This window comes from Prionailurus viverrinus, chromosome X, assembly GCF_022837055.1.
Source record: "Prionailurus viverrinus isolate Anna chromosome X, UM_Priviv_1.0, whole genome shotgun sequence".
In the NCBI taxonomy this organism is placed as follows: domain Eukaryota; kingdom Metazoa; phylum Chordata; class Mammalia; order Carnivora; family Felidae; genus Prionailurus; species Prionailurus viverrinus.
This window is the reverse complement of record NC_062579.1, coordinates 47,341,729-47,366,638: the sequence shown is the minus strand read 5'-3', so window position 1 is coordinate 47,366,638 and position 24,910 is coordinate 47,341,729. Positions and strand designations below refer to the sequence as shown.

Here is a 24,910-nt window from a genome sequence, read left to right as displayed (position 1 = left end):
TCAAGAAGTATACAGACCTCAGTATAAAAAAAAGTTCTCTAATAACTTCACTAAAAACCACACTAGATTTATGCATTCAGAATTGTACAGCTCCATTTATAGATTCTTGCAGATTATTCACTAACACACTTTTTACACAAAATCCCTTTTGCAGGGACATATTAAATTTAATAAGCTAAAGAAAACTTATGCAACATAGTTCTTGAAACTGCACACATAATAGCTGTGTGCATAATAATAAAGAAACCTTGAAAAATAGTCTGTCTATAAGCTACTGCTTGGAAATCGCTCCCTCATGACCAGGCTGCTTTCTTGTGACACACAGTGCCACAAACATGATGAAAAGTCAGCATCGAACTTAGTTTAATATGAGTTTTGTACATTTGTTTTTATACAATCAGGAAAAAAAGAGATACAATTTGTATCAACAAAATGTCATTTCTGGTTATTTGAGGCATTGCTTTTAGCCGCTTTGGTTCATAACATTTTATGAGAAAAATGACAATTGCTTTTGGAAAATAAAAAATACATACACTGCCTTAAGTATTTCCTGTGTTGAGAGAAGGTTACAATGTTTTTGAGTACTAAACATGAACATGTTCAAGATAAATTGCAGCTGACAAGATTAATCTTGTGCTTCCCCGTAAATTGTGCAGCTAGTGGATACTTTAATCCTATTGATGATTTTGTTAGGAAGATGAACTAACTGGCAGAAAGGCAGTAGAGTCATCTAAGAGTGTCAAATACCCTGATTTAGACGTGGGGCCAATTTAGAAGGTCCAAGAAGTTGAAGGAATGAAGTGGTATTTGTGTGAAATAGCAAGCACTTCAGTGGCAACTGTCACTCTCTATTTTCTACCTGACAGAAAATACTTTTACCACTCAAAATGCTGGGGAATGGGAGGACCAGAGAGGATAGGAGATGAATATGAAGTTGTGGTTAACTGAAGAGAAATGCTGGCTGAGGTGCAGTTTTGATCAACTAGAACAGTGACAGAAAACCAAAAAGCAGCATTCAAGCCATTATCAAACCACCAGAAACAACCCTGACTACGGCGTCACATGTGGAGTGCTTCATGGTAAGAAAATTTATAGGCAGTCACACCTTCTCATGAAGAAACAAAAGGCCAAAACCAGGCCACCTCAACTTTCATGAAAAAAAAAAAAAACACATAGAAATTAGCAAATTCCAGCTCAAGAAATAGCAGGTCATGGTTCAAAATGTTGAAGTATGCAATGGATTTAAAAAGGGGTTCATTTAGTACTGCTTAAAAAAAAACCAAAAACAATAAATGCAAGAGGCATTTAGCTACAAAGGTTTCCACCCTGAGAAAGATACTAGTTGTGCAAATGGTGCTGCTCAATCCAAAATCCTGTGTGTTTAGTGATGCATTTAAGAATTTTTAAGGGAAAGTGCATAACTGAACCAGCTATTAGCAAAGATGTAGCATCCCCTTTTGTAAGCTGCCTTTTTCCACTTAGAAAATCCCCTGGTTTTGTTTCCTAAAGAAATTCTGTTCCACTAATGATCCACCTTATTGCCCAAAGAGTGGACAGCAGAAGAAAGTGGATTACATGGATGTGCACCGTCCTCCATTACATTTTATCCTGTGATGTTGAATACTGCATAGGTCATAAGTTTAAAGGGTATCCATTAGACCCTCCTTGAGTGCAGCTTTGTGTTCATCATTTAATGCTGCATGAGTTTGGCCATCTCTCCTTGGAAAAGGGAAGTGGAGTCTGGTAGTAAATCCCTTCATCCTTGTCAAACTCTTCTGTGCTTGTCTAGCACACACCTGCTATGCTTGTCCATCAGCTCCTCTGAAGAAGAAAGCTGTAATCTGATCCCAAATTTGCTAAAGTGAAGAGACTTAAAAGCTAAGAACTGTCAGTGTTGACAAGTAAAAAGTGCAAAGGAAATACAGTTAGTTTTCTCTGGTGCCTAAGAAAACAATATTCAAATATTGGCATGTAATTTCACTTTCAGAACTAGTTGACACTATGAAATGTGACATAAAATCAAGTTAGATTCATGATCTATACAGCTGTAGACTAAGGACTGTGCAGAGCTTTTCTTCTCATTATCACTATATAAAAGGTTATATGGGGATACATAAACATCTCAAACTAAATACATACAGTTATGCATGCAATATGCATGCAATATGCTAACAATAGTTTTGAAATATAGGTCTAGAGCTTTGATGTGACCCTATAGCTTGGTTAATAAAGATATTGAATGGTCAGATATTCATGCAATAAATTATGTATTTACTTTTTAAAAGCTTTAAATATCCTATTAAAAATCCCAAAAGGTAAATTCAATATATGATTTGATCCAGATGCTCTTGCTCTCTAAATTAGAAATATTATCAATACTTTGTAATATAGAATGTGCAACTAAGAAAACATTGATAATGGAATCCTTTGGGAGTTTCTTGATTTTAGATCTCTCCTCATGAGTTTTGTCCTCCATTATCCGCATGGTGCCGAGCAAAAAAGCATGGGACTTGGAGTCAGAGGACTTGAGTGTGAATCCTGATTTGGTCACTTGCTAGCAGTGTGACCTTGGCAAGTAACTTAATCACAATGAGATTCAGTTTCCTTTTATAGAAAATAAGATTAGTAAAATTTACTTTACAGGGTTGTTTTGCGCTTCAAATGACAGAAACACTATAACTTGTAAAGCGCAACACAAAATTATTAGTTACTTTTATCTTAGCATTGATGCATTATTAGTATGAATATTTATATATGTATAAAGGAATAAGTCCTGTGTCATGTCAACGTGCAGCCCTAAGCTTAGAAACAATCAAGGCTGCCAGTTGCTGGGCATCTGCTGTGTGGGGATTCTTTTCCATCACTGCAAGGACGATGTTTGAAGGGAAAATATTGCAGAGGTTCTTATAAGTCTGATACTGGTGCTCTGGGATCATATGCTCCCTGGTATCATTGCACATTCCAACCCAAGGATTCCTCCAAAGCTGTTCCATCTTTTCAGGCATGCTCCGTACCATGACTGGCTCAAAGCATGGTTGCATGAGGCTGTTACCCAAGGGATAGGAGTGATAGCCATAGGAGTCGGTTGTACAGGGTAATGGGTCCCAGCTGGCATGTTGTTCCCGGCACAGGGGAGGTCTTCTTTGCCTCATTGGGTTGCTTTCATAGAGGCGGGAGTCAGAAATACTGTCCATCCGAGTCATTACCAGAGCACGTCCTGGCTGGGGGGTTGCCCCAGGGTGGAGATTAGGAGGCATGGGGTAGTCTCCAGGACAGCTTGAACATGCTCCAGTTGCTGGGTGCTGGGCTTGTAGAACTAAGTGGGGAACTGACTGCTTGTGGGGGGCTTGCTTAGAATCCTCTGGGCCATAGCTCTGCACTCGTGTTAAGGCGTCATGGTAACCATGAGGAAAAGGCTGAAGACGGTTCTGAGATACTGAGCGATGCAGCTTTAAATTGCCTTCAGGATGGCCATCAGCTACAGCCAAATACAGGTTGTTGTAAGAGGAGTAGTTGTCGTTCCTGGTATGGCTCATACGATTGTCAGGACAGAGGTTGGGACTCCGGGCATACACCCCTCGGTCTACTTCAGCCATGTAGTACTCTCGATTATGCATGCTGTTGATGTTCAATTTGGAGAAGTCGCCTAACATTGAATAGTAACTGTGGTCCCCCAGGGACTCAAACTTTGAGTATTGGTCAGCATAGCTAATAGGTGTCCCATGGCTGTTTGTAACCAGGATTGGAGGGTACTGCATACTAGCCATGTGTTCCAGTGAGGCCTTCTGGTGGGGGAGATGAGAGGATCCTGGCACTGGGCTGCTGGCTGAACGAGTGTTGAGTGCACCCACTGCATGGCTTTTGGGGGGTGGAATTGTGGGGACACTTAGGGCAGTCACAAGTGAGGGGACAGAGCTGGCCTCAGGCTTACGGGCAATGGACAGCCATTCCTCAGGCTCCACAGCCATGGACCGGATGCTGGGATCCGATTGGCGCTTGGGGGCCACACGTTTGACTTCGGAGGTTATTTCACCTTTGGCATTAGACAGCCCTGTGCTACACTTGGCCAGGGTGCCTTCACTCACGGTTTTCACTGTGGACAGTTTGGCACTGATGCGGAGCTCATCAGCCACCGAACGCTGTGGTTGGTTGGCCCGCTCCGGATGGTAGTATTTGCACTTGTGGCCATAAGTGCATTTTTTGCCTGAAAAATAATGTCTTGGGGTAAGACTCTCTCTCATACTGGTGCAACTCTGTCAGAAACTGCTGTAATAAACTGGGTACTCAGGTTAGAGTTTTACTATTTGGGTTTAAGAAGAAAGTTAACTGTCCATAAAGATGAGAGGCAGCACAACACCAAGGAGGCATCACACACTGTGAGGGAAGAAGGAACAAGTGGAAACCTGGAGAGGAAACTGCAACATAAAAGCTAAGAACTGAGCAGTTGAACAGCCTTCACTTTCTTGTAATTCACAACTTTGCCTAGGCATAACCTGCATGCTGAGGCAGTGTAGGGCAGCAGCAGGCAGCATAGTGCAGTGCAAAAAGCACAGGCTTGGAAGCCAGTCAGCCTGAGTTTCAATTTCAGCTATGTTGTTTACTAGACATGTGACCTTGGTAAGTGACTTCACTTTCTGAGCCTCATTTTAACTCTTCTGTAAAAGAAGTCCATAATTATGCCTGTATTATAAGGTCATTGTAAAAATTAAATGAAGCTAATGAACAAGAAAATACTGTATAATTTAAATAAATGTTAATTGAGAAAAAAACCCAAGATGTCACATAAACAAATGATTATCCAAAAAGAGTGAACATCCAAAGTAGCTTCAGACCAAGCAGCCCATGTTGCATTGTTAGGCTCACAAACTTTGTATCAGAAGGACTTGGCATAAGATCATGAAAGCACTCTAGACAACTATATTTTTAAAAAACAAATGAAAATGAAGTTTGGAAGAAAACTGGAAAATACAGATCTGAAGAAAAGGGTATTATTAGTTGACAGAGAGTGCAGTCACCTACTTGAGAGACACATCCTTTTTTGAGGCCAAATCCAATTTGGCATTGCCTTTTCTGCTTCCGTAGGCCATGTGAGTTTCTGCACTTCCCTGCCTCCAGCAACACTGCTCAGGATGGAGACAGCTAGAACACATGTATCATTTAAACAAGCGGCAACTAATTTTCCCTTCGTGTTTCTCATGCAGTTTTTATGGATGTTTTTTTAAATGCCTGAGAATACTTAGACACAGACTTTAACTCACAGAACATAGACAAGTTGCAATTTTCCATTTGAAAGGGAAACCTTTGAGATGTAAGTATTCACATAGTCCTTGTGTTTCTTTTAGCATAGAACTCAGTTATGCACATAGGTACTCACCATAAGGGCATGGTTGCTTCTTGTACTCTGGAACAACAGGTCTCTTTCTCAAGAAATTTTCAAGATTTGGGCCATGGCGTCCTAAAGGATCATCTGGAGGCATAAATCTAAAAACAAACAAGCAAGAGATAAATATCTTCCTTTCTATCCCCATTACCCTTCTTTAGGAGTTCAGATCTTCATTACTCCTTGCCTATACTGTTGTCATGGCCTTCTAATTGTCCTTTCTGCCTCAGGTCTATCTCCTGCTAAGCCAGCAGTTCTTCCCTTCATTCCCATGTGAACACACACACACACACACCAAAAATATGATTTTTTCCAGTGTATCATTCTTCTGTGGACTATACATTTCAACCATACGAGCATGCCTGCTGATTCCCCCCACATGCAACCTACTTTCACATCTTTATAGCTTTATTCATGAAATTCTTTTTACCTGTAGTGCCCAGCAATCCTCTTTCTTCTGTATGTAAACTTCATCTCAAACGTTATGCCCTGTTTGAGGCTTTTTCCTATTATTTCATGTAGACAAAGCAATTTTAAAAACTCTAACCATACTACTTATCACAACATGTGTGGTTCTCTTTCGCTTCTCCACTACACTTTGAGCCTCTTAAGAGGAGTCTTGTTTCCTATTCAGCCTCTTATCTCCATGGCAATTAGCATAATTCACAGTACACAGTAAATGTTCAGTAAGTGTTTATTGAAATGAAAATCTATTCCTAGTGGAAACAGGGATTTAAGCATTCAGTGCCTACTAAAAGAAACGTACTTGTCATTCACAAAAGAATACATCAGCAACCGCTCCTCTATAAACTTCTTCCATTCTGGCTTTTCAACTTGAAGGTCTCGGTAGTTATCATTAGATACAATGATGCCGTCGGAATCAAAAGCCAATTTGACTATGAACCGGTCATCATAACAGACAACTCTCCTGCCCTGGACCCTTCGGGATGGTGTGAAGACAAGAATCTTTTCTTTCTCCAGTTTACGTAGAATCTCTTGATCTGTCAAAATATAGATTATATGCCACAGAGTAGAAACCATCTTTGAAAACTAGCAGCATTATCCTCATATTACAAATACAAAAGTTGGTACTAGATAGATGAGTGTTATTTGCTCTTAGAGAGAAAGTGGCCTTTATTCCTGGCTATGGCACCAATTTGGATTGTGACATTAAGCAAGTCACCTTCTCCTTTGGACTTCAGTTTCTAATAAAGTGAAGGAACTGAACTCAATGACATCTAAGTTTCAGAAACAACCATGAAGAGTGAGAAATAACACTGATATCCTAGCATTCCTTATGTTTGTTTTTTCTTTTGGCTGAAGCAGCAGCTTTTGACTGTTGAAGAAAACAGAGCAGTATACTGAGGATGTGTCTGCCAGGAGGAGGGTAAAACATCACTCCTTGGGACTTACATTTTTCCCTTCTTCCTGAAGGAAAGCCACAACTAAGTGGAAACAAAGCTGTACCATGTTGAGTACTGACCCCCTTTCCTTTTGGTATCTTAATTGATGAGGAAAGAAAGCATACAGGCTGGGCTTGAGCAATGGCAGGGGCCACTCTCAGGCGGAGGTCACCCTGTTCAGAAGCTGGCAGACAGTTCCACAACACAGTTCTAACAGCCATTCTGACATTCTTATTTGGCACATCATGCAAAAGCTGATACATAGAGGACTAGGGTCTATATGTTCTCAAATTCTGTAAAGAGTTAGCTTCATATAGTGTAGGTGAATATAGTAATCCAACTAACATTAGGACCACATCCTGACTTTTGTGGACCTTAGTTTTCACTTTGTTTTCACTTTGAAATGTCCTTATTTCATAAAGAAATATTAAAAATTACACTTTACAACTGCTTTGGTATAAAAACATTATCTAGATACATTATTATAAATTAATTGTTGTTATATTAAATGTTTCCTTCAATATTAAAAGAAAATAAAATTAAAACATATTTTTGTTAAATTTTTTTCCAGTGTAGTCAACACACAATGTTATATTAATTTCAGGTGTACAATATAGTGATTCAATAATTCCATGCATCACCCAATGCACATCATGACAAGTGCACTCCTTAATCCTATTTACCCATCCACACCACACAATTCCCCTTTGGTAACCATCAGTGTGTTCTTTATAGATAGGAAATGTTTTTGGTTTGTCTATCTCTCTTTTTTAACTTTGCTCATTTGTTTTGTTTCTTAAATTCCACATATGAGTGAAATTGTATGGTATTTGTCTTTCTCTGATTGACTTAAATCGCTTAGCATTATACTGTCTAGCTCCATCCATGTCATTACAAATGGCAAGATTAAATATATACATATATATATATATATACACACACACATATATACGTATATACATATATATATACACACACATATATACGTATATATGTATACATATATATACATATACATGTATATATGTGTATATATATACATATACGTATATGTGTATATATGTATATGTATACATATATGTGTATATATGTATATGTATATATGTATATGTATACATATATGTGTATATATGTATATGTATACATATATGTGTATATATGTATATGTGTATATATATACATATATGTATACGTATATATATACATATATATGTGTATATATACATATATACGTATATATGTGTATGTGTGTATATATATATATATATATATATATATATACACACACATAGAGAGAGAGAGAGAGAGGGACCACACAGGCAGAGGAGGGGCAGAGAGAGGGGGAAATCCCAAGCAGAGAGAAAATCCCAAGCAGGCTCTGCTCAGTGAGCACAGAGTCTGATCAATCCCAGGAACCATGAGACAATGACCTGAGCCGAAATCAAGAGTCAGAAGCTTAACCAACAGAGCCTCCCAGATGCCCCTAAGTTTTAAGTTTTTATTTAAGTTTTTATTTTTTAAGTTTAAGTTTTTATTTCAATTCCAGTTAGTTAACATATAGTGTTATATTACTTTCAAGTGTACTAGATTTCATTCTTTATTATGGCTGAATAATATTCCATTGTATATATACGCCACATTTTCTTTATCCATTCATCAATCTATAGACACTAAGGCTGCTTCCATATCTTGGCTACTATAAATAATGCTCCTATAAACATAGGAGTGCATGTGTCCCTTTGCATTATTTTTTTTGTATTTTTTTGATAAATACCCAGTAGCACAATTACTGGATCATAGTGTAGTTCCATTTTTTACTGTTTGAGGAACTTCCATAATACTGTTTTCTACAGTGGCTGCATGAGTTTGCATTCCCACCAACAGCGCAAGAGGGTTCCTTTTTCCCCACACCTTGCCAATATTTATTTCTTGTGTTGTTGATTTTAGCCATTCTGATAGGTGTGAGGTGATATTTCATTTCAGTTTTGGTTTGCATTTCCCTTATGATCAGTGATATTGAGCATCTTTAATGTGTCTGTTGGTCATCGGTATGTCTTCTTTGGAGGAGGAATTTCTGTTCATTTCTTATGCCCAATTTTAATTGGACTGTTTGGGCTTGGGGTGTTGATTTGTGTAAGTTCTCTACATATTTTGGATGCTAGTCCTTTATTAAATATGTCATTTGCAAATACTTTCTCCCATTCCTTAGGTTGTTTTATTTATTGTTTTAGTTTTGTTTATTGTTTCCTTTGCTGTGCAGAAGCTTATTATCTTGATGAAGTACCAATAGTTTATTTTCACTTTTATTTCCCTTTCTTCAGGAAACATATCTAGAAAAAATGTTACTATTGATGCCAGAGATCTTACTGTCTTGTGTTCTCTGCTGGAATTTTTATGATGTCAGGTCTCTCATTTAGGTCTTTAATCCATTTTGAGCAGTTTCATTCTTTTGCAGTTTGCTGTGCAGTATTCCCAACACCATTTGTTGAAAAGACTGTCTTTTTCCAGTTGAATATTTTTTTCCTACTTTGCTAAAGAGTAATTGACCACATAATTGTGGGGTTATTTCTGGGGTTTCTATTCTGTTCCATTGATCTATGTGCCTATTTTTGTGCCAGTACCATATTGTTTTGTATACTACAGCTTTGAAATGTAACTTGAAAACCAGAATTGTGATGCATCCAATTTCTCTTTTATTTTTCAAGCCTAACATAGGGTTTGAACTCATGACCTTGAGATCAAGACCTGAGCTTAGATGAAGAGTCTGACACTTAATTCACTGAGTCACCCAACACCCTATACCACTTCTTTATCCATTCATCAGTCAATGGACATTTGGGCTCTTTCCATGATTTGGATATTCTAGGTAATGTTGCTATAAACAGCAGAGTGCACATATCCATTTAAATTAGTATTTTTGCATTCTTCTGGTAAATACCTAGTAGTGAAATTGCTGAATAGTAGAGAAGTTCTATTTTTAACTTTTTGAGAAACCTCCATACTGTTTTCCAGAGTGGCTGCACCAGTTTGCATTTCTGCCAACAGTGCAACAGACTTCCCCTTTCTAAACATCCTTGCCGACACATATTGCTTTTTGTGTTGTTGATTTTAGCCATTCTGACAGGTGTGAGGTGATATCTCATTGTAGTTTTGATTTGTATCAAAGATGCTGAGCATCTTCTCATGTGTCTGTTAGCCATCTGTATGTATCCTTTGGAAAAAAATGTCTATTCATGTCTTCTGTCCATTTGTTAACTGGATTATTCATTATTTGGGTGTTGAGTTTTATAAGTTCTTTATATATTTTGGATAGTAACCCATTATCACATGTGTCATTTACAAATATCTTCTCCCACTCAATTCTTTTAGTTTTGTTGATTGTTTCCTTTGCTGTATACAAGCTTTATATTTGATGAATCCCAATAGTTTATTTTTGCTTTTGTTTCCCTTGCTTCAGGAAACATATTTAGTAAGAAGTTGCTATGGTTGATGTCAAAGAGATTATTGCTTGTGTTCTCCTCTAGGATTTTGATCATTTCCTGTCTCATATTTAGGTCTTTCATCCACTTACAATTTACTTTTGTGTCTGGTGTAAGAACATGGTCCAGTTTCATTCTTTTGCATGCTGCTGTCCAGTTTTCCCAACACCATTTGTTGAAGAGACTGTGTGTTTTCCATTGGATATTCATTCGTGCTTGTTAAAGATTACTTGACCACATAGTTGTGGGTTCATTTCTAGGTTTTCTATTCTGTTCTATTGATCTATGTGTCTATTTTTGTGCCAGGGCCATACTGTTTTGATTACTACAGCTTTGTAATATAACTTGAAGTCTGGAATTGTGATGCCTCCAGCTTTGCTTTTCTTTTTTTTGAGATTGCTTTGGCTATTTAGGATTTTTTGTGGTTTCATACGAATTTTATGATTGCTTCTTGTAGTTCTGTGAAAAATGTTGCTGGTATTTTGATAGGGATTACATTAAATGTATAGGTTGCTTTGAGTAATATAGGCTTTTTAACAATATTTGTTCCTCCAATCCATGTGCATGGAATATATTTCCATTTCTTTGTGTCATCTTCAGTTTCTTTCATCAATGTTTTATAGTTTTCAGAGTACAGGTCATTTGCCTAGGTTTTTGGTAAAATTGTAAATGGGATTGACTCCTTAATTTCTATTTGTGCTGCTTCATTATTGGTGTATAGAAATGCAACAGATTGCTATACATTGATTTTCTAACCTGCGACTTTACTTAAATTTTTTTTGTCAATTCTACACTTTTTTGGTGTAGTATTTCAGGTTTTCTATATAGGTTATCATGTCCCCTGCAAATAGTGAAAGTTTTACTTCTTCTTGCCAGTTTGGATGCCTTTTATATCTTTTTGTTGTCTTATTAGTGAAGCTAGAACAGCCAATACTATGTTGAATAAAATTGATGAGTGTGGACATCCATGTCATGTTTCCTGACCATCCATCCCCATGGAGAAAGATACTAGCCATGAATTTATTATAGATGGCCTTTATTATGTTGAGGTATGTTTACTCTAAACTTACTTTGTTGAGGGTATTTTTTTAAATCATGAATGGATGTTGTACTTTGTCCAGTGCTTTTTCTGTGTCTACTGAAAACGTCATATGGTTCTTATCCTTTCTTTTATTGATTGATGTATTACACTGATTGATAAGGAAGTAATGCACAATGCTTGAATCCAGGAACAAATGCCACTTGATCATGGTGAATGATTATTTTAATATATTGTTGAATTTGGTTTGCTAGCATTTTGTTGAGGATTTTTTGCATCTATGTTCATCAAATATATTGACCTGTAGTTATATTTTTAGTGGTATCTTTTTCTGGTTTTGATCACAGAATGCATTTGGAAGTATTAGTTACTTTTCTATTTTTTGTAATAGTTTCAGAAGAATAAGAATTAAGTCTTAAAATGGTTGGAGGAATTCACCTGTGAAGACACTTTCGTTTGTTGGGAGTTTTGTGATTACACATTCAATTTTTTTTGTTGGTTATCAGTCTGTTCAAGTTTTCTATTTTTTTCTGTTTCAGCTTTGGTAGTTTATATGCTTCTAGGAATTTATCTATTTCTTCTAAGTTGTCCAATTTGTTGGAATATGGTTTTTTGTAATCTTCTTTTATACTCATTTGTATTTCTGTTATGTTGGTAGGTATTTCTCCTCTCCAATTTGTGATTGTATTTATTTCAGTCATTTCTCTCTCTCTCTCTCTCTCTCTCTCTCTCTCTCTCTCTTTGATGAGTCTGGGCAGAGGTTTATCCACTTTATTGATCTTTTTCAAAAGTACAGCTTCTGGTTTCATTGATCTATTTTCTTAGTTTCTGTATTATTTATTTCTGTTATGATCAGAAATATGATTTATTTCCCTCTTTCTGCTGGTTTCATGCTTCCCTTATTGTTCTTTTTCTAGCCTCTTTAGGCACAAGGTTAAGTTGTTTCATATTGTTCTTGCATCTTGAGGTAGGCCTATATTGCTATGACTTGCCTCTTTGAACTCTTTTACTGCATCCCACTGGTTTTTGGTGGTTATAATTTTTATTTTTTTATCCTATCAATTCATATTTTATTTTATTTTATTTTATTTTTACTTTTTATTTAAATTTCAGTTTGTTTACAAACAGTATGATATTAGTTTCAGGTGTATAATTTAGTGCTTCAGCACTTGCATACATCACCTGGTGCTCATCACAAGTGCACTCCTAATATAAAGCAACTATTTAACACATCTTTCCATCCACTTCCACTCTGGTAGCCATAAGTTTATTCTCTATAGTTAAGAATCTGTTTCTTGGCTTGCCCCTCTCTTTTTTTTCCATTGATCATGTGTTTTGTTTCTTAAACACCACATATGAGTGAAATCATATGGTATTTGTCTTATTCCCACGAACCTATTTCACTTAGTATAGTACTCTCTAGCTCCATCCATGTAACTGCAAATAGCAACATTTCATGGTTTTTTATGGCTGTGTAATATTCCATTGCATGCATATATATATATATATATATATATATATATATATACCACATCTTTATCCATTTATCAGTTGATGGACATTTGGACTATTTCCATAAATTTGCTATTTTAGTTAATGCTGCTATAAACATCAGGATGCATGTATCCTTTTGAATTAGTATATTTGTATTCTTTGGGTAAATACCTAGTGGTGCAATGCCTAGGATGATTCTATTTTTTAACTTTTTGAGAAACCTCCATTCAGTTTTCCAGAGTGGCTGCACCAGTTTGCATTCCCACCAACAGTGTAAGAAGATTTCTCCACATCCTTGCTAACACCTGTTTTTTCTTCTGTTGTTGATTTTAGCCATTCTGACAGGTGTGAGGTGATATCCCATTGTAGTTTGGATTTGCACTTCCTGATGATAAGTGATGTTGAGAATCTTTTTACATGTCTTTTGTTCCATGTATTTTTTTTTTACTTCTTTTAATTCCTGGTTTCATTCATTACTTAGTAGCGTGTTTTTTAACCTCCATGTATTTGTACTCTTTTCAGATTTTTGTGTGTGATTGATTTCTAGTTTCATAGCTTTGTGGTCAGAAAAGATGCATGGTATTACTTTGCTCTTCTTGAACTTGTTGAGATTTGTTTTGTAGGTGAAAATGTGATCTATTCTGGAGAATGATCTGTGTGCACTTGAAATGAATGTGTATTCTGATGCTTTCAGATGGAATGTTATGAATGTATCTGTCAAATCCAGTTGCCAGTGTCTCATTCAAAGCCATCATTTCCTTGTTGATTTTTTGTTTACATGATCTATCCATTGATGTAAATGGGGTGTTAAAGTCCCCTACTATTATTGCATTATTATAGATTAGTTTATTTATGTTTATTATTAACTGTTTTATGTACTTGGAGACTCCTATGTTGAGTGTGTGTGTATATATACATATATATATTTCAATCAATTGTTATATCTTCTTGTGAGATTGTCCACTTTATTATTATATACTGTCCTTCTTTGCCTCTTGTTACAGTTTTTATTTTAACTTTTTTGTAAATGTTTGTTTATTTTTGAAAGAGAGAGACAGAGAGTGAGCAGGCGAGGGACAGAGAGAGAGAGAGAGACACACACAGAAACTAGAGCAGGCTCCAGGTTCTGATCTAATCAGCACAAATCCCGATGTGGGGCTTAAACCCACAAACCATGAGATTATGACCTGAGCCGAAGTCAGATGCTTAACTGACTGAGCCACCCAGGAGCTCTCACAGTTTTTTATTTTAAACTCTATTTTGACTTACATTAGTCTTGCTACCCTGGCTTTTTTTTTTTTTTGACATCCATTTGCATGATACATGTTTCTCCTTCCCCTCATTTTCAATCTGCAGGTGCTTTTTAAAATTGTTTTTAACGTTTATTTCTTTTTGAGACAGAGAGAGACAGAGCATGAATGGGGGGAGGGTCAGAGAGAGAGGGAGACACAGAATCAGAAGCAGGCTCCAGGTTCTGAGCTGTCAGCACAGAGCCGGATGCGGGGCTCAAACTCACGGACCACGGGATCACAACCTGAGCCAAAGTGGGATGCTTAACCAACTGAGCCACCCAGGCGCCCCTCTGCAGGTGCTTTTTAAGTCTAAAATGAATCTCTTGTAGGCAGCATATAGATGGGTCTTGTTTTCTTTATCCATTCTGCCACCCTATATTTTTTTTTTGATTGGAGCATTTAGTCCATTTACATTTAAAGTAATTATTGATAGATATGTATGTATTCATTGCCATTTTGTTACTTGTTTTGTTTTTTTCCTGGCTATTTTCTGTGATCCTTTCTTCTTTTTCATGTTTTGCTGATTTTCTTTAGTGATATATTTGGATTCTTTCTCTTAATTCTTTGCATATTTATTAGTGTTTTTTGATATATGGTTACCATTGGGTTTGTATATACCCTCGTCTTCATAAAGCTGTCTATATTAAGCTGGTGGGCATTTATGTTTGAATTCATTCTTTCTCCTCTCCTTCCCATGTTTTAGGTATGTATCATTATATTTTATATATCATTTTATTTTGTGAGTTCCTTGACCTATTTTTTAAAGAAATGTTTATTTTTACTGCTTCTTCATTTTTTTTTATCTTTATACTGTCATTTTGTGTGTGTCCTTCCCATGCAAAGTACCCTTTAATATTTCTTGAAGGACTGGTTTAATGGTCACAAACTCCTTAGTTCTGGTTTATCTGGGAAACTCTTGATCTCTCCTTCTATTTTGAATGATTGCCTTGCTTGATAGAGTATTTTTGGCTGCGGATTTTTTTCCCATCAGCACTTTGAATATATCATGCTACCCCCTTCTGTCTTGCCAAGTTTCTGTTAAAAAATCTCCTGCTGGCCTTATGGCTTTTCCTTGTAATATACTGACTTCATTTGTCTTGACAATTTTAGGATTTTTTTTGTGTATCATTATATTTTGCAAACAATATGTCTTAGTGTGTGTCTGCTTTTGTTGATTTTGATGGGAGTTCTCTGTGCATCCTGGATCTAGATATCTGCTTCCTTCACCAGTTTAGGCAAGTTTTCAGCTATTTTTTCTTGAAATAAATTTTCTGCCCCCTCTTCTCTTTCCTTCTTCTTCTTCTTCTTCTGGGACTCCTATAATACAAATATTATTACATCTGGTGGAATCACTGAGTTCCCTAAGTCTATTCTCATTTTGTGTAATTGTTTTTTCTCTTTTGTTCAAGTTAATTAGTTTCCATTACTTTTTCTTGTAGGTCACTAATTTGTTCCTCTGCTTCTTTCATCTTGCCATTCTTTCCATCAAGCTGATTTCTCATTTTGTTTATTGAGCCCTTTATCACTGCTATGTTATTCCTTATCTCTGTGTTAAGGATCTCACTCATGTTTTCCACTCTTTTCTCAAATCCAGTAAGTATCCTTATGAGCATTATTTTAAATTCTCCATCAGGTATGTTTCATATGTCTGTTCCTTTTAGATTTCTGGCGGTCGCCATGTCCTGCTGTTTCATTTGGGATAAATTTCTCTGTCTCTTCATTTTGTCTGTCTCTCTGTGTCTGTTTTTGTGTGTTAAGAAAGTCATCAATGTCTTGTGCTCTTGAAAGTAGTGACTTTTTGGGATGCCTGGGTGGCTCAGTCGGTTAAGCTTCCGACTTCGGCTCAGGTCATGATCTCGTGGTTCGTGAGTTCAAGCCCCATGTCGGGCTCTGTGCTGACAGCTCAGAGCCTGGAGCCTGTTTCAGATTCTGTGTATTCCTCTCTCTCTCTGACAGTCTCCGTTCATGCTCTCTCTCTGTCTCAAAAATAAATAAATATTAAAAAAAAAAAAAAAGAAAGTAGTGACTTTTTGAAGAGGAGGTCCTGGAGTGCCCTGCAGTGCAGTGTCCCCTGTTCACCAGAGCTTGGCACTTTAGGAGAGTAACCTGTATGTGTTGTGTATGCCTTACTCTTGTGTCTGAGTCAACTTTTCTTTTCAGTGCAATTGTCTGCACTGATTCTCTCAGTTGTGGGCTGCGTTTGCTCTCTGTAATATTAATGGGATCCAGGCAGGCCATTTCTGAGATGGCATCCCTACTAGGGAAATTGAGAATGTGGAGCAGTGTTAGCAAATTTTGCAGTGGGACTCTAGTTTTTTGCTGGATACTCCGGAGCACCGCAGCACCTGAAGGCTTCATGTGGGATTGTCTGGGGTGTGATACCGACTGTACCACATGACAACTGCAGGCACAGCTGGGCACAGTGTGTGATGGTGGCTGGCGTCACATGGCTAGATGCAGCAAGTCAACTGATTGTGGGATACTTCAGCAGGTATGCCCCCAGTGTCTGCATATGAAACACATCAATAGCTGTGTCCCAAGTGTCTGGATGTGGCATGTGACAATAGCTGGTGGTGCATGGCTGGGTGCTTCACTGTGGCTTGGTAGGGTGGCAACTGTCCACCTGGTAGTTGGGCAGGGTACACATACAGCTTTAACAAAATTTACCCTGAACTCTGGGTCAAAGATGCAGGTGCCTGTGTAGCCCCATGTCCCACAAGTAGTACTGTGTTTATTCTGGGGGTTCGGGGAGGAAAATGGTGACTCCCATCTCTCTTGTTACCAGAGAAGTTCCCCAACATGCTCCAAAATCAGTATAAACATATCTTCCTCTTGTTTTGTAAGCTCTTGTTTCTATGTTTCCTGTTCATGGGCTGTTTTCTCTTTTAGGGTGGGGACTAGGGTACAACTTTCCCTCTCAGCTAGCCTATTGCTGAGTCAGCTGACTTCAAACATTAGGCTCCATGTGCTGCTGGTTATACAAACTTACAGAATTCAGCCCCTCTGATATTTAAGGCTAGATGTTATTGTAATTTATCTTCCCTGTGGGTTCCCTGGTGCTTTCCCCTCTCTGCAAGCACAGTTCCCTCCTTCCTGCAGGCTGCTCCCAACTAAGGTACCATTTCTGCCCTTCCTAACCTCTCTAATGTGTCTCCTGTAAATTTAGTTGTGGACATTGTTCTGCCAGTCTTCGTATCACTCTCTCGTTTATTGACATAGTTATGAGTGATATCTAGTTGCAAATGAGGGATGGCATGAGCTCAGGGTCTTTCTACTCTGCCATCTTACCTGTGTTTCAAATTAAAACACTAAAAGTATCATGGGTCCTCGACACTGGGCCTTCTGTGCCTCATGGCTAGTTTGGCTCTGACTGTTCTCTCTATATATTTTACCCTGTAATTTGCAAATCTCACAATCACTTCTTTGGTACAGCATGTGATTCATACCCTACTATGGTTTGTTCAGTTCTTTGGAAAATTCAGTCACTCACACATAACCATGTTCACCTTTCTTTAGTCTGAAGTCTATGGTCAAGTAGAAAAGCACTTTTTTTTAATACTGTACGCTTTATTCCTTACTGAATTCAAGTTGTCTCAATTTAACTGCCATATGCGACAAAGCAATAACAGTTTTATTTGGATCAGGAAAAAATATGTTTAAAAATATACTTAATATGAGGCTTTCCCCATCGCTCAATAACAGCTGTATTGGGGTCAGATCAATTGGAACACCCAGAAAATCAATTCTGCAGAATGGCAGATGGAGCTCCACAGTTGGAGGGGGATAGCATAGCAGATGCAAGGTGTGTGGAACTGATTTGGGGGATAGAATAATGGTGCTGCAGAGGGGAGGGAACCTTTTCCTTGTAGAGACAAAAAGGAGAGAAAGAGAGAGGGGTTGAGAAAGTGTGGCATTGAGTTTGCACAAGAGGAAACCCTCTCTAGACCATTCACTGCGGAGTGAGAAGTACTGAGTGTCCCAGATTGGTTTTGTTTGTTTGTTTTGTTTTTGTTTTTGTTTTTTGAAAACAGCATTTGGAGCTCAAACTCTGAGGTTTTGGAAGAGCACAAATTTCTCCAGAGCTGAGCTGTGGTGCATACTCCTGGAGAGGAGGGAGCTGGGCCCAGTGGGCATAGCATGGTGTTGGGATCTCCAGGGCTCATTGTTAGAGAACACTCCCCTTCCTTGAGTACTTTTGAAAGAGGGTATATTGCCTCCCCAAGGACAAAAGACCCTGTAAGCATCAGCAAAAGGCCTTTTATTAGCAAGAGAAAGAAGGACATCCAGAGGGAATATAACCTTTGCTGCTTTTGTCGGTTCTGCACCATAGACTGTGCACACTGTGCAAGCATAAGACTGTTTTTCACGGACAAAGGACTTCAGACACAGCGTGGAGAGGCTGTACTCTGGAGGAGGGTGGCAGATCCACATGGTGCCTGGTCCCTTAAGACTTCAGGTTTTGAATCCCAGTGATGTGTGCCAAAGAAAAAATGCAGCAGAGTTGTGGTGCAGGGCCAGCTGACTGCCTTCGCTATTCTGTGAGGACTTCCTGAAGAGGGGGGTGGGTGAGGTCCCCTGTCCCATGACAAAAGATTAGGGTAGCACAATTTTCTCCCCAACACCAACACAGTGGGATTTCAGAGAGCAACAAAGCAGGCCCAGTTGGAGGCAAGACCCATTTACACAAAACCCCACCCCCCTTATGCCTGGCAACTGCCTATTTATGGGGAAAGACTGACTCTGAGCCAATGAAGCAGACCTCTTCTCCAGAAGACCAGCACAAACAGCACTGCACATGCACCAAATATACTCAAAATCGAATATTTAAAAAAAAAACAAAAACCTGAAGTTCTGGTGGGAATAAGACCAGGCTTAGTTTTGTTGTTATTGTTATTGTTGTTGTTTTGTTTTGTTTTGGTTTCTTCTTTCCCCTTTTTTCTTTTGGAATCAGGCTCCTAGGTTTTTTTGTTTGTTTGTTTGTTTGTTTTCATTTTCTCTGGTTTCGGATCAGGCTTTTTTATTCTTGTCTTTGTTTCTCTTTTATTTTTTTCTATTTTTTCATTCTTTTTGCTGGAATCAGCCCTATAGATTTGGATACTATGTGTTTTTTTGTTTCCTTTCCTTTTATCTTTTCTGGGGGTCATATTTTGTTTTCTCTTGTTTCCTTTTTTCCCAGGCTTATTTTAATAAACAAATCAAAGCATACCTAGTTAAAGGTCCAAACACAACCCAATGCAACCAAGGAGGAGTCTGTAGAGGGCTGACCAGTGGGAAGAGCAGCCAAAACACAATAGCAGAATGCACACAGCACACACCAGAAACACTACCTGAGATGCCAGGCCCTGGACAGTGTGTGGCCTTTTTTAATATAGTAGTACTCACAGGTGCAGTAAGCATAACAAGCCTTTAAAACATGCAAAGGCAGAAACTTAGCAAAAATTGCAAGATAGGAATTTTCCCCAAAAAGAAACGTCAAAAGAAATTACAGCCAGGGACTTGCTCAAAACTGATATAAGCAAAATATCTGAACAAGAGTTTAGAACAACAGTCATAAGACTACTAGCTGGGCTTGAAAAAAAAAAACAAAAACAAAAACAAAGACACCACACAAACCCTTGCTGCAGAGATCAAAGACCTAAAAACCAGTCAGGTTGAAATACAACATGATATAACTAAGATGCAAAACCAACTGCATACAGTCACAACAAGGATTGAAGAAGCAGAGGAGTGAATAGGTAATATAGAAGATAAAATTATGGGTGAAATGAAGCTGAAAAGAAGAGACAGTTGAAAGTATTAGATCACAAGGAGAGACTTAGAGAACATAGTGATTCCATAACATGAAACAATATATGTATCATAGGAGTCCCAGAAGAAGAAGAATGGGGAAAAGGGGAAGAAGGTTTATTTGAACAAATTATAGCTGAAAACTTAACCTAAGTGGGGAAGTAAACAGGCATCCAAGTCCAAGAGGCACAGAGAACACCCCTCAAAATCAACAAAAACAGGTGAACAACATGAGATAACATAGTGACATGTGCAAAGAACAAAGATAAAGAGAAAATTCTGAAAGCAGCTAGGGACTAAAGGTCATTAGATTACGAGGGTAAACACATAAGGTTAGCAGCAGATATGTCCACTGAAAATTGGCAGGTCAGATGATAGAGGAAGAAAATATTCAATGGTCTGAATGGTAAAAATATGCAGCCAAGAATTTTTTATCCAGCAAGGCTGTCATTCAGAGTACAAGGAAAGATAAAGATTTTCCCAAACAAAAACTAAAGGAGTTTAAAGGAATTTGTGACCACTAAACCAGCCCTGCAAGAAATTTTAAGGGGGACTCTGAGTGGAGAAAAAGAAGAACAAAGCAACAAAGACTACAAAGGACCAGAGAACATCACCAGAAACACCAGCTTTACACAAAATATAATGGCACTAAATTTGTATGTTTCAATAATCACTCTGAATGTAAATGAACGAAATACTCCAATCAAAAGACATAGAGTATTAGAATGGATTAAAACACACACACACACACACACACACACACACACACACAAGATCCATCTATTTGCTGACTACAAGAGACTCATTGTAGACCTAAACACAACTGCATATTGAATATGAGGGCATGGAAAACCATATATCTTGCTAATGGAGGTCAAAAGAAAGCCATAGTAGCCATACTTATATCAGACAAATTAGATTTTAAAACAAAGACTGTAACAAGAGATGAAGAGGGCATTATAGCATAATTAAGGGGTTAATCCCTTAAGAAGAGCTAAAAATTGTAAATATTTATGCCCCTCAACATGGAAGGACCCAAAAATATATATCAAATAATAACAAACATAACAAAACTCATTGATAATAATACCTTAAAGATAAGGGACTTTAATACCCCACTTAGAACAATGGACAGATCATCTAAGCAGAAAATTAAAAAAAAAAAAGGAAAATAAGGAAATGATGGCTTTGAATGATGACCTGGACCAGATGGACTTAACACGTATATTCAGAATGATTCATCCTAAAGCAGCTTAATACACATTCTTCTTTTTTTTTTAATTTTTTTTTTATGAAATTTATTGACAAATTGGTTTCCATACAACACCCAGTGCTCATCCCAAAAGGTGCCCTCCTCAATACCCATCACCCACCCTCTCCTCCCTCCCACCCCCCATCAACCCTCAGTTTGTTCTCAGTTTTTAACAGTCTCTTATGCTTTGGCTCTCTCCCATTCTAACCTCTTTTTTTTTTTTTCCTTCCCCTCCCCCATGGGTTCCTGTTAAGTTTCTCAGGATCCACATAAGAGTGAAACCATATGGTATCTGTCTTTCTCTGTATGGCTTATTTCACTTAGCATCACACTCTCCAGTTCCATCCACGTTGATACAAAAGGCCATATTTCATTTTTTCTCATTGCCACGTAATATTCCATTGTGTATATAAACCACAATTTCTTTATCCATTCATCAGTTGATGGACATTTAGGCTCTTTCCATAATTTGGCTATTGTTGAGAGTGCTGCTATGAACATTGGGGTACAAGTGGCCCTATGCATCAGTGCTCCTGTATCCCTTGGATAAATTCCTAGCAGTGCTATTGCTGGGTCATAGGGTAGGTCTATTTTTAATTTTCTGAGGAACCTCCACACTGCTTTCCAGAGCGGCTGCACCAATTTGCATTCCCACCAACAGTGCAAGAGGGTTCCCGTTTCTCCACATCCTCTCCAGCATCTATAGTCTCCTGATTTGTTCATTTTGGCCACTCTGACTGGCGTGAGGTGATACCTGAGTGTGGTTTTGATTTGTATTTCCCTGATAAGGAGCGACGCTGAACATCTTTTCATGTGCCTGTTGGCCATCCGGATGTCTTCTTTAGAGAAGTGTCTATTCATGTTTTCTGCCCATTTCTTCACTGGGTTATTTGTTTTTTGGGTGTGGAGTTTGGTGAGCTCTTTATAGATTTTGGATACTAGCCCTTTGTCCGATATGTCATTTGCGAATATCTTTTCCCATTCCATTGGTTGCCTTTTAGTTTTGTTGGTTGTTTCCTTTGCTGTGCAGAAGCTTTTTATCTTCATAAGGTCCCAGTAATTCACTTTTGCTTTTAATTCCCTTGCCTTTGGGGATGTGTCGAGTAAGAGATTGCTACGGCTGAGGTCAGAGAGGTCTTTTCCTGCTTTCTCCTCTAAGGTTTTGATGGTTTCCTGTCTCACATTTAGGTCCTTTATCCATTTTGAGTTTATTTTTAATACACATTCTTCTTGAGTGCACATGGAACATTCTCCAGAATAGATTACATACTGGGTCACAAATCAGCCTTCAACAGGTACAAAAAGTTCCAGACCAAAACATGCATAATTTCTTTTTTCTTTTTTTTAATATAATTTATTGTAAAATTGGTTTCCATACAACACCCAGTGCTCATCCCAACCAGTGCCCTCCTCTCTGCCCATCACCCACTTTCCTCTCTCCCCCAACCCCCATCTACCCTCAGCTTGTTCTCAGTCCTTAAGAGTCTCTTATGGTTTGCCTCCCTCCCGCTCTGTAACTTTTTTTTACCCTTCCCCCCCCCCCATAGTCTTAACATATGAGTGAAAATATATGGTATCTGTCTTTCTCTGCCTGGCTTATTTCACTTAGCATAATACCCCCAGCTCCATCCACGTTGCTGCAAATGGCCAGATTTCATCCTTTCTCGTTGCCAAGTAGTATTCCATTGTATATATATAAACCACATCTTCTTTATTCATTCGTCAATTGATGGACATTTAGGCTCTTTCCATAAACTGGCTATTGTTCAAAGTGCTGCTATAAACATTGGGGTACATGTGCCCCTATGCATCAGCACTCCTGATGGGTAGATTCCTAGCGGTGCTATTGCTGGGTCATAGGGTAGTTCTATTTTTAATTTTTTTGAGGAACCTCCACACTGTTTTCCAGAGCAGCCGCACCAGTTTGCATTCCCACCAGCAGTGCAACGGGTTCCCATTTCTCCATATCCTTGCCAGCATCTGTAGTCTGCTGATTTGTTCATTTTGGCTACTCTGACAGGAGTGAGGTGATATCTCATTGTAGTTTTGATTTGTATTTCCTTGATGAGGAGTGACGTTGAGCATCTTTTCATGTGTCTGTTGGCCACCTGGATAGCTTCTTTGGAAAAGTGTCTATTCATGTCTTCTGCCTATTTCTTCACTGGATTGTTTGTTTTTCAGGTGTGGAGTTTGGTGAGTTCTTTATAGGTTTTGGATACTAGCCCTTTATCCGACATGTCATTTGCAAATATCTTTTCCCATTCCGTCGGTTGCCTTTTAGTTTTGTTGATTGTTTCCTTTGCGGTGCAGAAGCTTTTTATCTTGATGGCGTCCCAATAGTTCATTTTTGCTTTTAATTCCCTTGCCTTTGGGGATGTATCGAGTAAGAAATTGCTGCAGCTGAGGTCAGAGAGGTTTTTTCCTGCTTTCTCTTCTAGGGTTTTGATGGTTTCCTGTCTCACATTCAGGTCCTTCATCCATTTTGAGTTTATTTTTGTGTATGGTGTAAGAAAGTGGTCTAGTTTCATTCTTCTGAATGTTGCTGTCCTAAACATGCATAATTTTTTTTTAAAAAAACTGTTTACATTTATGTATTTTTGAGAGACACAGAGCACAAGTGGGGGAGGGACAGAGAGAGAAGGAGACACAGAATCTGAAGCAGGCTCCAGGCTCTGAGCTGACAGCACAGAGGCTGACACTGGGCTTGAACTCACAAACTGTGAGGTTATGACTGGAGCCAAAGTTGGACACTTAACTGACTGAGCCACCCAGTCACCCCTAAACATGCATAATTTCTAATCACAATGCTTTGAAACTTGAAATCAACCACACACACACACACACACAAATATTTGGAAAGCCCTTGAATACATGGAGGTCAAAACATTGTACTAAAGAATGAATGGATTAACCAGGAAATTAAATAAGAAATTTAAAAATATATGTAAGCAAATGAAAACATGACAATCCAAAACCTTTGGGATGTAGCATAACCAGGCTGAAGAGAAAAGTATATAGCAATTCAGGACTCTCTTGAGAAGCAAGAAAGGTAACCTTTCTCAAAAAAAAATCTAACCTTACACCTAAAGGAGCTTGAAAGGAGCAGCAAATAAAGCCTAAAACAGGCAGAAGGAGGGAAATAATAAAGATTAGAGCAGAAATCAATGATATTGAAACAACGCAACAACAACAAACAACAAACAGAACATTCAAACGAAAATTAGGGCTGTTTCTTTGAAAGAATAAGCAAGATTGATAAATCACTAGCCATAATTCCAAAAAGAAAAGAGAAAGGACTAAAATAGATAAAATTATGAATGAAGAAGGTACATCACCACCAACACTGCAGAAATGCAAACAATTATAAGCAAATACTATGAAAAATTATAGGACAACATATTGGGCAATCTGGAAGAAATGGACAATTCCTAGAAACTCACACACTACCAAAACTGAAAGAGAAAGGAATAGAAAATTTGAACAAGCCAATAACCACCAAGAAATTGAATTAGTTATCAAAATCTCCCATCAAACTAGAGTCCTGGGCCAGATGGCTTCCCAGGGGAATTCTACCAGACATTTATAGCAGAGTTAATACCTATTATTCTCAAACAATTCCCCCCCCCAAAAAAGTGGAAAGAAATCTTCCAAATTCGTTCTATGAAGTCAGCATTATGTTGATTCCAAAACTAGACAAAAACTGCACTAATAAGGAGAATTACAGGCCAATATCCCCAATAAAACTGGATGCAAATATCTTAACAAGATACCTGCAAATTGAATT

The 24,910-nt window shown here is 38.0% G+C and overlaps 1 protein-coding gene across 1 annotated transcript in view; it reads right to left on the bottom strand.

The window, feature by feature from the left end:
• Nucleotides 1-2,783: 2,783 nt before the first annotated feature.
• ZC3H12B (zinc finger CCCH-type containing 12B) overlaps nt 2,784-24,910 on the bottom strand; it is a 78,527-nt gene continuing 56,400 nt past the window's right edge. Inside the window, exons 3-5 of the mRNA XM_047844315.1 lie at nt 6,147-6,381; nt 5,375-5,481; nt 2,784-4,204 (exon numbers count right to left, since the gene is read on the bottom strand). Of these exons, the coding sequence (XP_047700271.1) occupies nt 2,784-4,204; nt 5,375-5,481; nt 6,147-6,381 (1,763 nt within the window). The remainder of the gene's footprint in view (nt 4,205-5,374; nt 5,482-6,146; nt 6,382-24,910) is intronic.